This window comes from Lichenostomus cassidix, chromosome 7 (assembly GCF_008360975.1).
Source record: "Lichenostomus cassidix isolate B80296 chromosome 7, HeHo_3.0, whole genome shotgun sequence".
Classification (NCBI taxonomy): domain Eukaryota; kingdom Metazoa; phylum Chordata; class Aves; order Passeriformes; family Meliphagidae; genus Lichenostomus; species Lichenostomus cassidix.
The window spans coordinates 1,197,535-1,214,636 of NC_139488.1; the positions used below are offsets into that span (position 1 = coordinate 1,197,535).

The 17,102-nt window shown below is 43.6% G+C and overlaps 1 protein-coding gene across 4 annotated transcripts in view; it reads right to left on the bottom strand.

Moving 5' to 3' along the window:
* ERBB4 (erb-b2 receptor tyrosine kinase 4) overlaps positions 1–17,102 on the bottom strand; it is a 552,538-nt gene that overhangs the window by 156,157 nt on the left and 379,279 nt on the right. For all 4 annotated transcript variants that reach the window (XM_085065694.1, XM_085065696.1, XM_085065698.1 and 1 more), the window contains exons 5-6: positions 8,978–9,043; positions 1,697–1,815 (exon numbers count right to left, since the gene is read on the bottom strand). In XM_085065694.1, coding sequence (XP_084921820.1) covers positions 1,697–1,815; positions 8,978–9,043 — 185 coding nt within the window. The remainder of the gene's footprint in view (positions 1–1,696; positions 1,816–8,977; positions 9,044–17,102) is intronic.

Sequence of the window (17,102 nt, forward strand, 5' to 3'; positions counted from 1 at the left end):
ATTGCTTCGATAATATATGCAAATTTCTAGCACTTTGTGCTAAATGCTGCTAATTTGTGAATAAAAGCACAGGGAAATAAACAAGGAAAAAACCAAGTTCTGTGTCTCAGCTCAAAGCTAAGCACAGTTGTCTATAGCCTAAAGGGTTACACTTTTCACCCACTGTGTCTAAGCAAGTAATGACTAGTCCTGAAAATTGCCAGACCCCTGCTGAATTTCTTTTACATTGCTCTGGGGCCAGGAGGGAATGAGAATAAACCCTGGGTGCTTCTCTGCTGGATCAGAACAAACATACTAGTTGATTTTTAGCATACATATTTCCATGGCTGCCACAATTCTGGCAGTTTAGCTTTCAGGCTGCAGCATTACACAACTTTGCTGCCAATAACTTGTCCTTAACCTTTGAAAATGGGCACATATCAACCCATCAGCTCAGAGGATGTTCTTCAGTGCTCATTTGGAAACAATAAGTGCATTTTTCCTCTTCCCTTTACCTATTTATATTGTACATAACACAGGAAAGAATGTTATCTTCCCATCTCTTCATTTCAAAGCCAACACAGAACTTCCAGGGAGTGTTTGATCAGCCTTATCATATGTGCTGAGCATCTACTTGTGCAAAGCCACAGAGAAGAGCTTTATTAAATCCTGTTGGTGGCTAACTCAAGCCATCACTGCATTTCATCAGCAGCCAAAGAACGGCATTTAGAGTGTGGTTTTGAAGCACAACACCTATCACTATCAAACAGTTAGAGCTAGCCAGGGTAAGATTCATTTTTGCTGGTTCTTTGTGAGTCACGTGTCCACAGTTTCAAAATATCTGCAATTTGCCATACCCTCCTCCTACCCCTACCTGGCAGTCAACTTCATATGTATTTGTCTCTTAGTTCATGTAGGTATGTTTGAAAGTCCACCCCTCTGTGCAGGCTCTAATTCTAGGCCCCTTTAGACCTAGGTTTTCTTCCCCGAAACCATTAGCAAAACTTGTCTCATCAACCCAGTGTGATGAGCTACATATTTTTTTGAGATTAGTTTTGGGTTCTAAAGCTGCTAAAACTCTTAGAAATAATGGATTAGAAACAAGAAAAATTTTTCTAAAGGCCTGGATGTTTAGATTGTCTGCTTCTTTAAAGAAAAAGTAATTTCCTCTTTTCATCTGAAGCACATGTAGTAACACACATTTGAGGGAGAGTGTTTTGGGAACCACTTGCCTTCCATCTCCATGAAGAAGCATGGAGCCCAGTAAAAGCCCAGTAAAAAAGCTGAATTTAAATTAAGTCTGGCAGAAATAGGGAACACCTTGCACAGAGAAGCCAAATGGTATTCTTGACTTTCATATGAAAAGCACACAGAGCACTAATAAAAGCTATGCTCAAATGTAATGACAAATGCTTGTAAAAATTTGCCTTCACCTCTGAAAGCTAATTTTGGAAAAGAAAAAAGATAGAAATCACAGAGATAGGCATGTTAATAGTTCCCAATCTGTATTTACAGATCTTGTAGGTCTGTTAATGGGTAATATTAAGCAGATAAATGATGTTAATAGAATATTAAAAATACTAAATGTTTAAATTTGCATCCTGAATCTGCGAGTGCACATGCAGTACATAAAAGGGATGAAATTACACATTTCATGGATTAAAGCATTAAGAGTCTGCAGAGTGACTGGCAGGAAGAATAAAGAAATGCCACATACAAAGCAGTCGGTGTCCTTGGGTCCGGAGCAGCCGCCGGCGCACTCGCGGTGGCAGCAGTCACTGACGTAGGGCCCGTAGCAGCGTCCGTCACACTGCTCTGCGCACACCGTCTTGGTCACTGCGGGCAGCAAAGGGACAGCATCACACACGGGGCTGGGCACAGGGGAACTCCAACTGCTCCCTGAGCAAAACACCCACAGCCTGCTGGAAAACCCCTAGCAGTGAGGGAATGGCCACCATGGCGCTGGTGCTTGGATCCAGAATGTCTGCAGGACACCTGTATCCAGAATGTCTGCAGGACACCTGTATCCAGAATGTCTGCAGGACACCTGTATCCAGAATGTCTGCAGGACACCTGTATCCAGAATGTCTGCAGGATACCTGTATCCAGAATGTCTGCAGGACACCTGTATCCAGAATGTCTGCAGGATACCTGTATCCAGAATGTCTGCAGGATACCTGTATCCAGAATGTCTGCAGGACACCTGTATCCAGAGTGCCTGCAGGACACCTGTATCCAGAGTGCCTGCAGGACACCTGTGTGCAGAGTACCTGCAGGACACCTGTGTGCAGAATGTCTGCAGGACACCTGTATCCAGAATATCTGCAGGACACCTGTGTGCAGAATGTCTGCAGGACACCTGTATCCAGAGTGCCTGCAGGACACCTGTGTGCAGAATGTCTGCAGGACACCTGTGTGCAGAATGTCTGCAGGACACCTGTATCCAGAATGTCTGCACAATACCCTCTTTAGGAACACACATGTTGCTCAAGGACTGTGGAGAAGGAATTTTTAACACGTGTTCTTACCCTTGAAAATTCAAGTAGAGTGTTATTTTCAAGTCATTAATTTTTGTGAACAGGATAGGAACCCCCCACACAAAATAACAGAAGAGCCCACCAGTTCCATGTGAGTTTTCCCCATGAAGAACAGCAACATGGAGTAAAGGAGTGACATTCAGAGTGAGGCCACCAATGACAGAGCCAAATGCTGCCTTTGATCGCAATCCATTTGACAAATGGGAACAGAACAGACTGCAACCTTGCAACACATTTGGAAACTCCACTTGCTCTTTCAAAATAACACAATCCTGCCTTCATTCACAGGGAAACAACCAGACCTACCAGCTGGATTGTGGTTCCACACCGCTCAGGGCTCAGTCTTGTGCAAAGAACAGTCAACAAGTGGAGCATCCACCTTCACTCCCTCACTCAACTATAACCTTTACTTTGCAGAAAAATAAATTAGTATTATCCACATAACTATACCAACCACCTCTGCCTACCGTGCAGTCAGCTATCTTTTGATAAAAGCTCGGATGATACACTTCTGCAATTAACCTTCAACATCTATTTTGTTAAAAGCATTTAATTACTTCTCTATGAAAAACACTTTTCAGGAAGCAAGAGAAAACAAAATTCAATCTAACTTTCTGCTCAATGCTACTATTTCATTTATAGGTAACTCCTTTAAGTACATTCTGATCCCTTCACTACCTGCCAGAAACTTAAGGTAATGGTGATGCTTCTTGCTACATGCAGTATTTATTTAGGACCTAAAAATGTAAATAACCAAAGAGAAGGGATTGTTTTTAATCTATGGAATAAAACACTGTCCTTTTAGAGCAATTTCATCTTGCTGATACCAGAGGGAAACCCCCAGACAAAAAAAGCTTTTGTGCCTTCTGCAATCTAATTTGAGAAATTTGGGAAATTTCTGTGAAGGCACTTACTCTCAACACTGCCTGAGAAGCACATTAAAATGATTTGTTTATTTAAGTGACAGTATTGATGAACATTAAGACAGATGTGAAACAATGGCACCTGTGGCTCTGTGCCACCAGCACACTGTGGTGACAGTCTTGGCTCATGCAAATGAACAAATACCTTCTCCAGTCTGAGACTGTGTCTTGTTTTCCTCCAGCTCAGGATTTGCAGTGCTCTGCCTTGGCCTCACAAAGGGGCAAAGCCCCTCCTTACCCTGACTTGAAGGATGCCCCACTTCCCAGCAGCTCCCTTAGTGGAGGGGCACAGAGGCCATTCAGTTCACTCCAACCCTCAACCCAAACCCTCTGGGTTCCCCTGGGCCACTGCCCAGGGCAGCAGCTGGTCCCAGAGCCATGGGGACAACCACCCAAATGCCCTGCCTGCCCTTCCCCATGGCACCTCATGTTCTGACAGGGCCACAGCCACATTCTGCCTGTGCTGTGCCCCAAAGCCATGCACAGAGCCCACTCTGCATTCCTTGCTGCTGCCCCACAGCAACTGGATATTTTGCTTAAACCTGGGGAGGTTTGGTGTAAAGCCCCTTTGTGTGGATAATCAGCACGAGCCAGCCAATTAATTCAACTCTGATTCATTTACCCCAGAAGCAGCTGCTGTTTGGTGTGGGCCAAAATATTCACCCTGTCCATGGAGCCGCTGGTTCCCCATGGAGGAGGGACAGAGCACAGCTCAGTTGGTTGGAGCATGGTGCTGATAACACCAAGGGTTTGGGTTTGATCTCGGGATGGGCCATTCACACCAGGGCTGACCTGGAGGAACACAGTCCCCTCTCCAGCACAGTGCTTGAACTGGATGCCTTCAAAAAGCATATGTTGCTTCTGATTAGACACCTGTTTAATGAGGGTCTCTACCATGATGCTCAGAATAGGGAAGACTGTGGGTTTTCCTGGAGCAAATTTAATAATTATAGCAAAGGTTTGTTACTGTTCTTCCCCGGTTGTTTATTTTGCAGGGAAAACAAACAATGCCAACTGAAATGCCAACATGTTGTTCTAGGAATAGGCTAGAAAATATTGTCTCTGTCTCCTGCTTCACTGTATGCCATATTTGCATTATAGCTGCTTTTGAAGGTGTAGGTCTGAGGAAAACCTGTCTGGTGTCTTCAGTGGCACCCCACACACCAAGACAGATACGACCTTACTGGGCTCTGGATATTCTTAAGGACTCATATTTAAAAGACACTTCAAAAGGAAGGCTTTCCCCCAAAACAAAACAAACACAAGGCAATTCTGTGTATTGTCTGAAGGCCTGAAGCAGATTGCTCAGATGCCAGTAAACATCACTCACCAGTTCGTGCAATCTTTCTCAGGAGCTAACCCCACAGAAAATATATGTAGCTGCACCGGTTTAAAAAGATAACAAGCTTTTTTCCCAAAACACTTTCCTCCAAATACAATCAACTGATTTTATAGCTATAACTCAAGACCTACCTGAAAGAGTGAAATATAAATATTACTCAAAATGTCAAACCATATGGCATTTCAGGTGCCAGGTGCCATATCTTTACCCAACAACTGTGAGGATAGACTCACTAACCACAGCTGAGACCCCGAGCTTCAAACCAGACCTTTTGAGGGTCAGCACAACCACCTGCCTGGATTCCTATTGATCATGTGTGTGATCCCAAGAATCTGGAGGGTTTGATTTCACAGGACTGTCACAGTCAGGACCAAAGGACAAACCCCAAAGTCCTGAAAAAGGTATCGTGCATTGGGATGGATTTCTGGGAGACACTGTCATCCTCTACCAGAATTTCACAGCAATATCATACACATGTGCAAATCATCAGCCTCCTTTATATTTTCCCCACATCTTTAATTGTGTCAGGAAACTATAAATCTATGAAGGAAAAAAGGGAAGTAACTGAAATCAATGCAAGTGTTACGAACATGCAAAGTTATTAGAGCAATACAAGGGTTTTAATTAAAGATGCTGGCTTCAAGCAGAAACGCTGGGTTTCCCTGACTGATCCAAGCTGCTGGCTCAGCTCTTTCTGTGCCCCACCAGGCTCCAGCTTTTCCTGCTCTGATTTGACACCTTCTCCTCAGCAACACCAGCAGCACTTGTGCTCAGACCACACTCCTGTACACACACAGAGTCATGGAGCACTTGATATTTGCTAAGTGTTTCATGTTTCAGGTTTGATTTTCTAGGTTATATTTGTCTTTTTGTATTCCCTTGGTTGGGTCTGTATTCTAATTTAGATTGTTCTTTTCATCCACATTCCTCTTGGACAAAGTGCATAATCTGTCACTAATAATGTATTGAATTGTAAAAGTTTCAGTTTCCACATGAAATTCTCAACAGACATGAAGAGCAAAAATTTTAACAACCTAACCATAGATTTTTGAATTTGATTAGTGACTTCCAAAAGCATTTGTTATTATGATTTTCTTTAAAGTGGTTTACATTCTCTTCAGTGCATGCTCAATACCCTTTGAAAGGGTCTTTTTAAAAGTATTTTCCCATTAGCCTTTCCTGACACTGAAACAAATTATATAATCTAGATTACAAATTCTTCCTATTAACATCTACTAATATTTTAATTATAAAAGAAAAATTGATTGTCAGCTGAGTAAAACAGTACCCTAGAATTTCATCTTCTTTACCTCCTAACAGAACAGTGTGGCTTAAATTTCCTATTAATTGTCTTCTTAAATACATGAATTTTCTTGTCACATTTAGAAACATTAGAACAGAGTTAGATGCAGGTGGTGTTTCAGACAGAATTAGCAACAAAGACGTTGCTGGAAGGCAACATAAGAAGAAACTAGGTAGATGATATTCATGAAAAAAACAAAGGGATTTAGATTTTTTTCCATATGTAATTTGAAATGAAAGACATGGATTAAGATATTTCGTTTTTTATCCTTTCCCAGGAAAAATAATTTAAATCTTATCTTATGAGGGGGGCTCATTAGAATATTTTGCTTCAATCCTCAATAAAAAAAAAAGGAAATGTAACTCTGAGCTGTTTCTAGGATCAAAATGGTTTGGCACTGGGGATGTAGCACTGCTGGAGTGTTTTCCTACATGTGTTGGAAGACGTGAATCCCCAAGGTGACAGGGTTAAGGTAGACACAATGTGCACAGCACCACTCATCCTGTCTCCAGCTTGTATCTAACAAGAGCCTTTGTGAGCCTGAAAGCCAGGCATGTCTTTTAAACTCAGAAATGAAGGCAGCAACAGCATAGTCCCACTTGTATCTTTATATTTTGAGTCCTTACTCATATTGTCCCTCTTTGCTTTGCACAGTTTGGAGGAAACCCATAGTGAGAAAACACAACGAAGAAATACCCTTTGCCAGCCTTTTCCTTCAATCCTGCTGCTTGTCCAAGGTGCAGTGAGGTCATGGAGGCGAAGAGGAAGCCTCTGATCTAAAATGAATTCCTGTCCCTGACAATCAGAGGCTGCAGAGTGGGCTTGAAGGTAAGAGGATGTGGAGTAGCTACTTCAAGTAGAAGAGTGTGATTTGTGTATCTCCCTGAAACTTAGATGGGTTATGGCTTTTCCTAGTTTATTATTTTAACCCCATGGCTGTGCCTTAGCCTGTCCCCACTGTTTGGATTTGTGAGGGCAGCCACTGTGAAGGGAGGGAGAGCTGTCACTCCTGGAGCCAACCTTCCGTGCAGCCCTGCTGAGCCCCTGCCTTCACAGCACTGCAGATAAGCTTTTCTCTCCCTGGTATTACTACATTAATCCACCAGATCAGTCCAGTTATCTGAAAGCAGAGCTTTGTACAGGCTGAGGCCATGGGAGCTGATCCTGCCACATGGACCTCTGCAGCCACACAGTTGGTCTTGCCATGAGGCTGGAGACATGGCCTGAACCAGGATCATGTGCTCCTTACGGAACAGAGCTGCCAGGATTTTAAACTGTTCTTGGATAAACTAACCACAAAAGGCCTGAATAAAGCTACTCACATTTGGATGGATTATGGAGCTCCTTGCAAAGTTACCACTTTTAATAGACAAACAAGTATCTCATTAGGACAGAGGGAAAAAATCCATTAATTAATTCTTACCACGACATAAAATAATTTCATCAGCTAGGGTTTAAGTCCCTTTCCAGCATGTACTTCAGCACACAACCCTGAGTCTACTTCTTTTCCTTAATTCCTCAAGACCTTCATACAGACTGCCAGCAGAGGAAGATGTCCTAGCTCAATTCAGACAAAGAAGAATTTGCTCAGCATCACTGTACCTCATTCCTACAACCTCTCCTAAGGGGTTTTTAAGCACACCTGCAGATAAAGCACAATATGAAGCAGTAATCAAAGAACAGGTTAATATTAGCAGAGCTGTAACTGTGAGCAGCTTCCCCAGCAGCATCAGCTGATGCTCCTGAAGGGAAAGCAGCTCCTGGCTGGGTAGCAGAGCCTCTGCAGGTGCATGGCTCTGTCCTTTGGGTCAGCAGGGCAGCTTGGATTTCCTGCTCAGACTCGTCAGACATTCACCTCAAGCTGTCTGCCAGATCTAAAACCCCTCCTATCTCTCACTCTAAGTAGTCTAAAAGAAAGGCATCATTGCACTGTTCCTACCCAGGAAAGAGGCAGATGACACTGGGCTCTCCTCAGCTCAAGGCTCAGTCGGGGTGCTCATCTGGGAGTGGCTCATCTGTCACAGCCTTCCTCCCATCTACAACTCAGCCAAGGAAACAAGCACAGGCTGGAAACGTGCTCTCTGGGGGAATTCCCAGCAACCACTTCATTTCCCAGCAAGAGTGACTCCAGTAAAAGCAACTGGTTTTCACCTTCTTGTAAGCAGGAAAAAGAAAGAAACTTGTAGGAAAAGACAGCTCTCAATTTTCTCCTCTTTTATTATCTGCTAATATTGTGACTGTCCTTCTAGCTCTTTAGTGCCTGTGTGAAAGACCTGAAAGCACATGAAGAAAAAACTCATTTTAATTCTCTCTAAATTCAAGAGGACACACAGACATTGTGAATAAACCATCGCTTAGTACTTCCTTCACAAACAAAACATCTTATTCTCTCAGTGCAACACAAATACATTCTAAAGTTATTATAAAGAGAACAATTCTGCAAGATAACTAATATTCCCAGGCTACCACTAAAATTAACAGAGTATTTTGGCATCAGGAACTTTGCAGTGTCAGGTCATCATTAAAGATCTCCAAATCTGCCTCGTAGTTTTTTCTGTTTCTGCAGTATCCGTATCAGTGTATTCCAAAATAACCATCAATATTCTCTAGAGCTGTGCTCCATGTTGCCACCAAGTAGGAAAAATAAAATTCAAGTTAGCGTAAGCAGTTTTAGAAAGCACAAGAGAGGAAAGAAAAACATCATTCACACGGGTGGAAAAAAAAAAAAGCAGACCATCTATTGGCAAAAATATACAGAAATAAATTCCTTGTATATATTAGAATTATACTGAACCCAGAATTTATAGCATCCCATCGCAACTGAAAGAAAAAACAAGTAGGATCTCTGCTACATGGTTTTGCAGTCCTTTGTTTCTCACTCTTCCACACTTACAGGTCTGGCAGTGATTCTCTGTGGGTCCCCAGCACCGGCCTGTGCAAGACTTGTGGCATCGACCACCTGCAGGAGAGACAGACAGAGAGGGGTTAGAAATGTGACTTCCTTTGTTTCCTTTAACATCCAGCAACCGCCAAAGAGGAGAATCCCTCTTGTCTTTGGAAGCTTTTTATGTTTTACCAAGGTTGAGACAGTGCCTGTAAAAAAGGCCCAGCTAAATAACCAGACTGGTGTCAAATATATATGAAATACAGGTACTTATCTGAATTCTTTACACCCTAAATACCTTTTTGCTATGCATAATAACTGGGACATTTTAAAACAAAAATATATGAGCAAGTCTGGAGGACTGAGGAACAATGTCATCACTGAATGCTATCACTATTGCTTTCCATGGCCCATGTAAGACCTGCTGATTCCTCCACAGGAGAGGTGGCTGTGCTGGAAAGGCTGTGCATCTACTCACCTCCTGTCCAATTATTCTGAACAAAGGGATATTCCACTCAATGCCTTTGGTTAAAAGCCACCCCTCTTCCCCACAAACTTGCATAGTCTGCATATCAAATATTATGGTAAGGGAAATTTGCCCTGTGCAACCACTTAACCACAGTGACAGCAAAGCTCACAGGACCTTCTGTTTTCTGGATGCTGGCTCTCTAGTTGCCTGTGGTTGTGCTTCAAAAGGAACCTCATGTTCCTTCAGACCTTGGACATGATGCTCTGCATCATCTTTCCCCATGCTGACAGGCTTAGTCCCTGAAGAAAAAGAACTGTAGGTGCTTTCACTGTAAAATACAGCTCGAAGAGGAAGTGTTAGCAATGGTAGGTTTTGTAAACTATCTAGTAATTAGTGACTGAAGTCCACTTGGACAGAAGTGGGAGCTGAGTTCACATGCCCATGCCATGGCAAAATGCTGTCCCCTGTGAGAGGGAATGGCAAGCAAGAAGAGCTGGAATGTTCTCTGGCTGCACCTCAACACCACTGGAGGGAGTGCTCGGACAGTCCCACACCAGTCCGGGTTGAGAGGGAATGCAGCGCCCATTCCATGGCTCCCATCTGGACATGGCCAGAGTCCAGGCACACCCCCAGGTGTGGCAGTGCCTGAGGAAAATGCAGCCAAGCCCTTCACAAAGCCAGAGCCGATGGGATGAACCGAGAAACCCAACGTAAAGCTTATGGAAGACTATGCACAGTCCTCATTGCTGTGCTTTTGATCGGAGAAACCCAACCTAGTGTTTGATTAAACTTTTATCCACCACTGAATACTGCTGAGATTCTGTTAAGTGAATTTCCCCTTTGAACCTGATCCAGGTTCAATCCTTTCAATCGTGTATTAACAGCTGCTGCTGTTAACACTGCTCCATTACACTAAATCAAATACTTCTCACATGCCCTGATGGAGACAGTGCCAGAGAAAGTGCAAAATGTCTCTCAGCTAAGGTTGGATCACCCCAAAGACAAACACTGCTCCTCTGCTAGCAGTGTGCTCACACCTGGAAGATGTTACAGAGCTAAGCAAGCCCACTGTGATGGTCATGTGAAGTTGGACTCTCTGTCACTAATTTTTCAAAACCAGCACTCCTCCCTCGGCATTCCTGGTGCTATTGATGATGCTGCCTGGTAATTACCACACTGAATGCCAACTACCTTGTTAAAACTACCAGCTCCTTGTTGCATTCATGTTCATTTAAAGCAATTTTACTTGGGAAACATTGTTGCTGACATCACCAGCACATAATTTGCTGCCACGTTCTACCATCTGTTTATTTAGATCACAAATGTACTATAACTACATAATGCAAACTCATTCTGGCTGACAGGGAGGGCACTCCATCTGGCATGAATAATGCAACTTTAATCAGTAATAATGATTATTATGATTATTAAGAGACTACTGGAACCCTGCACAGAAAGCAAATATATCCACATTGATTTATAAGAATGAAACTTTAAAAAGACGAGGTAAACAGCAAATTAAAGGAAGAATTTTAGCAGATGAGGCTGGATAAGATATACGTTGTTGGCTGATTTTGGTACTTGCTGAACGGAAGAGAAATGCTCCCCTGGAAGTGGGTTTTATCACCTAGCTCCTTCTATCAGCAGGAGGAGCAAGATGGATGCACACTCAGAGAACTTTGCACTTGTGGGCTGTGCTTGGCCCTCACCTGAGCCGGAGCAGCCCTGCTAGGGCAGCTTGGGAGGGGTGGCTCACAACCCACCCACAACAGGGCCTTCTCTGGCAAGACCATCTATGGCCAATCCTTCCCTGAGGTCCAATCTCATGCCTCTCTAGGCTCAGAGGTCTGGAGCTCAGGGAGAAAGCCAGAGGCTCTGCAGGCAGTGCCCTAAAGCACTGCACACATCACTTGTAACCACATCTTCCTGAGGCATGGTAAGGAGGCAGTTTGCCTGTTCTTTCCCCTTTTTGTCCCTGGATTCCCCCTGTGTCCAACCACACTGAGAACACTGGGCTTTCCACTGCAACACATGTTGTGGGATAACACAGAAGAAACTTCAGCATCCCTCCAAGTGATCCCTAACTAGAGAGTCCACCCACACCCCTGTAAGAGCTACACTTAAAATACAAATCTTCCTATCTGGAACTCCTAGGTGCTGAGCTGCTCCTTGGTATGCAGCCAAAAATTTATTCAGCCACCTCTATTCCTCCTGGAAATAAAAGCAATTCAGCATCTTCAAAACACAATTTTAAAAATTTTTTTAACTTGCATGCCTGCTGCCTAGTACATGACTTTGTTTGGCAGTGTCAGATGATGATTTGCATTTAAATAGAGATATTTAACAATAAAGCAAGAAAAGGCTGCCAGTTTCCTTTTTTCTCACTGGGAACTCAAAAGTGTCTGTTTCATTGTTTTCACTTTTCTCAGCTGTACAGACACAACCAAGAGCTGAGCTTGCAGGCAGCACACCTCTAAATTGCATTGTTATGTGTCCTTTCGAAGGTCAAATATACTGAGAATTAAAAATAAAAACTAAACTCCCTTCAAAAAGTGTATTTATATTGGCTTGGTTGTAACTTTCTTTGCTCTCCATATGAACTGGTCCATATTCTGCCCTCACATCCCTCTGTATTTCACCTGGTTTTCCCCACTAAGGGGAATCTGTCCTGTAATAAGGACAGATGGAGACCCATTAAAGACCAGCTCTGCAAAGCTAAGACAGAAATAGTCCTGTGGAAGTCAACATAAGCACTCAGCAGCATAACAAGCATTCGTGTGAAGGGCAGGTCTCACAATTAGATCTGTATGTCAGGCTTAAATGATAATAAATGTTTTGGCCCTAAGGTTGACGAGGTCCTTGGAGGAATTATACTACTATTCACAGATCTTCCTGTACATATTTCTAAGCATTTTTAGACTGTGAGGAAACAGAATTGGAAAAAAAAATTATGAAATAATTTGTGGCATAAAATAAATCATTCCTGTTATTCCTTGTGTCTCAAATATTCCAACCCCCTCCAACATACAGCAGAAAGGGCTAAAAGAATTTGGCCAAAAAGCCCTCTGCAGGGCAGAGCCTCGGCCCATTCACTTGATTCTCGCACATTAGTTAAGGCACTTGAGAAAAACCCTGTGTTTTCCTTTTCCACGCACAATAAGGAAGGGAAGAACCTACAAAAGTCTCCTCCCCATTGCAGCTGGGACACTGGAGTACATATCTGCTCCTGAACAGTAGCATTGTTTTGCACACACAGTGACAGTTTGGAGGCTTCCATAATTTTCACGGGCTTTGTTATGAAATCTAGGTTAAGAAAGGGCAGATTCCCACTGGAACATGAGAATTAATTTTGCTTTGGCAAATTGCACACAGAAAACCAATGTTTTGTCTCCTGGGCTGTCTTCCCTTAGCCAAAACTACTGCAACAGATCTGCATTATGGACTCTGGGCAGAGCACCTTCCTTGTAATTTCCAGGATAGAGTTTTATTTGTGGGAAATGCTTCGGCTTTGCCAGCCAGGGAAAATCACCAGCAGAAAACATTTGCTCACTAGCTTGGGAAAGACCAAGGTTACTTCATCCTTGTGTTTTCCTGAGAATTGAGAAGGGTTTTCCTTTGACTCCAGACTGACTTTATTATTTCAGAAACAGTAAAACCACAAAGGATTAAGTTACTGACAAGACAAGAAAAATGAAGTCTTCCTCTTAGCTCTAAGCTCAGTGTCATACAGAGAAGAAACACTGCTTCTTCCCCATCAGCCATGCCAGCTGCCTCGAGCAGACCTCTCTCAGTAGGAGAAGAAAAGCAGAAATAAGAGATGTCTCACTTTGCACAAAACTTGCATTTACAGATGGTTTCTATCAGGTTGATAAATCATTATTCAATGTTAGGATATCTGCAACACACTGATACTGAAGTGCTAATAAGCACAGACAAAATAAAGTGGCTTAGATGGTTACAAGCCATTGTTTTAGGCAGCCTCTTTACTTACCTAGCAGTCTAAAAGAATTGATTAACTATCAAAACAGATATAAATCATTTATTAGCTTCTGTAAGTTTCTTATAAACTCATCCTTTACCTAAAAATTTCACTCCTGCAAAAATGCTAGAGATGCTATAGAGATGTTTCTAGACATAACCAGCCCTATGGTCCAAGAAACTCCAGGTACACTCTGTGGTAAGAGTCCCAGGCTGTTCTTTGCATGGCTTACATGTGACAGAAGGTTTAAATACAGCTGTGTGTTGTTTTTCTAGGCAGCTAAACTCCTTAGTTCTATGTATGAATAGATAACAAAATCAAAATGTAATTCAAACACTGCAGCACAGCATTAAGGAGAATTAAAGATACGATTGTTGTGATGGATTGTTGTGCCTTTATCAGGCCATAATGCTTTCCCTGTCCTTGTCTGACTATTCCTGTTGTCACACGTTCATTCATTCATTCATTCATTCACACTTCTTTGTTAGGCAAAAAATAATTTTGCATTTCCTACCTGCCCTGTGCTAGCCTTCAGATCTCTCCTATTGATTTGAAAGTTAATTACCTAAGAGAATCTCACACTTCCCAGGATTTCCTTCCCTTATGGCAGAAAATACACATGTTGCAAAAGAAAGTAAAACTTTCTGTAAAAGAAGAAAATGTTTTATAGAAATATCTAGTGCTCATTTTCTCTTCCTGTCTGTAGAAGCACTACAGGATACAGAAGTCTGAGTCAATTCCTCCCACCTGCAGACAAACTATCTGGCTTTCACTCGTGTCAGGTGAATTCACCTTTGGATCCATCAGTAGATATTTTTCCAATGTATGACTCGTCCCATCAAATTCCAGCTTTCCTTTAACAAGCTGTACCTGCATTGGTATTGTTACTCTGATTGTGGTAAATGGCAGCTTAAACTGACCTTTCTGTCTCCTCTCTGTATGTTTGCTTCTCCCCTGAAGTATCCATGCCCAGTGGAGACATCCTGCACAAATACTAATGGGATCCCTTCACAGGGAAAACTCACATGGGGCTCATCAACAAGCACTTACACTGTGGAAAAGCACAGCACCTGTTGTGGGTCCATCCATCCATCCATCCATCCATCCATCCATCCATCCATCCATCCCTCAGTTCCCTAGAGCCCAACCCCCACCTGCCAGGAGTGGGGTTCCCATCCTGCTTGAAGCCCAGTAAGGGTGGAAGCAAACTCACGAACACTTCCAACAGGGACTTCCAGCTCTGCCAGTCAACACCTCTATCTCCCCCTCATCTTCCTCAGCAGATAAGAAAAGAGACGAACACAAATGGAGAGGGACTCAGGGACAGGCAGCTGAAAAGAAACTGGCCTGGGAAACAGGTCTGGGAAATGAAAACAAACCAAGAGATACGCCCTGAAAGACAGGCACGGAAAGAGATACGGGGACAGTGTGAGGGAGAGTGGGGAGAGGGAGCAGAGATAAAACTCAGCTAGCACTGAAGAAAACAAAAACTGAATACCAAAGAGGGATGCATTTCCTTGAATAATGTGGGAAGGAGACAACCCTTGTGTGTGCACAGGGAGCAGGCATCTGTTGAGAACTGCAAAATTACAGAGTATTGCCAGATACACTGGTGGCAGACAGTTTTGATTTTAAGAGAGATTGGCCACCAGAGGTAAAGGAATAAATGGAAAGTCAAGAAGAGCATGTCAGCAGCACCGAACGGGCTCAGGCTGGTGGATTCATATCTGTCGCTGACAGCTCTGAGCTGATAGGGAGCTCACTGTAATGTTACTGCAGCTGCTACAGAAAAATGTCTTCAGGCCACAGTAATGACTACAGAAAGGGACCTGAGGGGGGTAATGAAGACAGTGGTTATTTTTCTCTGTCTGGAGCAGACAGCACTGGTAAGGCTATGTGACTCGATGCATTAATTGGGGGTTTAGTCATCCACACAAAATAAAAACCTTCACATATGACATAGTCTAAAACTTTACACTGATTAAGCAATTAGAAGCTATTAATTATCACTGCTTATAGCTGTTAGCACAGAGCAATGTAAGTGAATTCCCCCCACTGTGATGGTGAATTAGTTCCAATCAGCATCAAATGCCTTCCTGAACATGCACACAGGGATGCTGAGCAAATGGGGAGACACAGCCAGAAGGCTAAAAGGATAGGTCAAGTCATACCTGCTGCTTGGCAGGCTCATCAAGAACAACAAAGCCTCAGGAATCCTTCCCTTGTAATCATTATTGTTAAAAAAATCCTCCACAGGTAACTGCCCATCCTCCACAGTGAGGCAGGAGCAGCAGAGCAGCCCAGTCTCTGCTAACAGGGGTCTAACTGGAGTCAGAATGAAATGCATTCCCTCCAGTGGGCTATCCCCAAAGCACACAGATCATGGCCCCAGGTCCCTTCAAAATACTGGAGTAGCTCAGATTTTTCCTTTCCTCTGTGGGGAAGGAGAGGGTGCTGCTCCACCACCTGATTGTGAACCCTCACCCAGGGTGTGGAGTTTTGCATCTCCCTCTCTCCTTTGCTTCCTGTGATGAAGGCTCTCTCCTCCTGGCTCAGCAAGCCAAGAAACAGTCTGGGGGCTGCTCTCTGCAAGGGGAGAGCAGAGCTGGCAGCCATCCCTCCCCAGGACAGCTCTTCTGACACAGCGAGCTCTTCAGCCCTGACGGGAGAGAGCTGGGCACAGCACACAACCATTGCTGGGCTCATGCCCTGCAGCTCGGGGGCTGTGATCACCGCAGAGCCATGGATCAGAGCACCCCTAGGACTGTTTCTGTATTTAACCTGGTGATTACTTAATACTCAGAATTTCAACAGAAAAAGTAGAAAATACCCCAGCTAAGACTAACCTGGGGCAGTTGCCACTGGGAGATGAGAGACATGAGATGAGGACATACAGATTTGAATGCCTTGATACAAGGTAGGAAACTGAACCCTGCTCCCCCACACCCTGAAGAACTCCTGAGCTGCTAATGCAGAGAAAAAGGGGAGAAAAGTCCATCTTACTGAGGAAATTTGAGTGTGAGCAGAAGACTGTTCTGTGAGGGGAAGGCACTGCAGATTCCAGCAGACAGAGACCATAAAAAGCCAACACCTTCTATACCTTCATATTCACCTCAGCATTTCCCCCTGCATGGGGGTGTCTGGAAGTGCCTACATTTCTTGTCTAAGCAGCAGTGACTGCGACACCCAGCACTGACACTGCATCCTTCCTTGCCCCAGGACACTGCCCACTGGCTCTCAGCCCTGGCACTGTTCTGGTGTGACAGCACAGGACATCCAAACCCACAAAGAAGCCAACACCGGGGATCCCATGGGCACCTGTGATAAATCAGGAGCCTGGAATAAATCTGGAGCCAGGTCCCTGTCCATGGGAGCAGCAGCACTGACTGCCCAATGCATAACTTGGCTGAGAACTAAAGGATATAGAAACAAGTTTCTGTTTTTTTGGGACATGGTGTGCAAAGCTAGGAGGAAAATTTCTGCACTGTTAGAGGAGATTTTCAAAGGAGGCTCTCGATAAACTCAAATGCACAGCTGGGAGTATTCTTGTGTGGGTTTAACAGCAGCTCCTCCACCCTCAAACAGATCAAGTCAGTCAATACTGCATAAGTCAAAATATTGTCCTGTTATAATGTTCCTGTAATGCAGCCAAAGCAGTAATAAATTTCAAACAGAGGGACATAAAG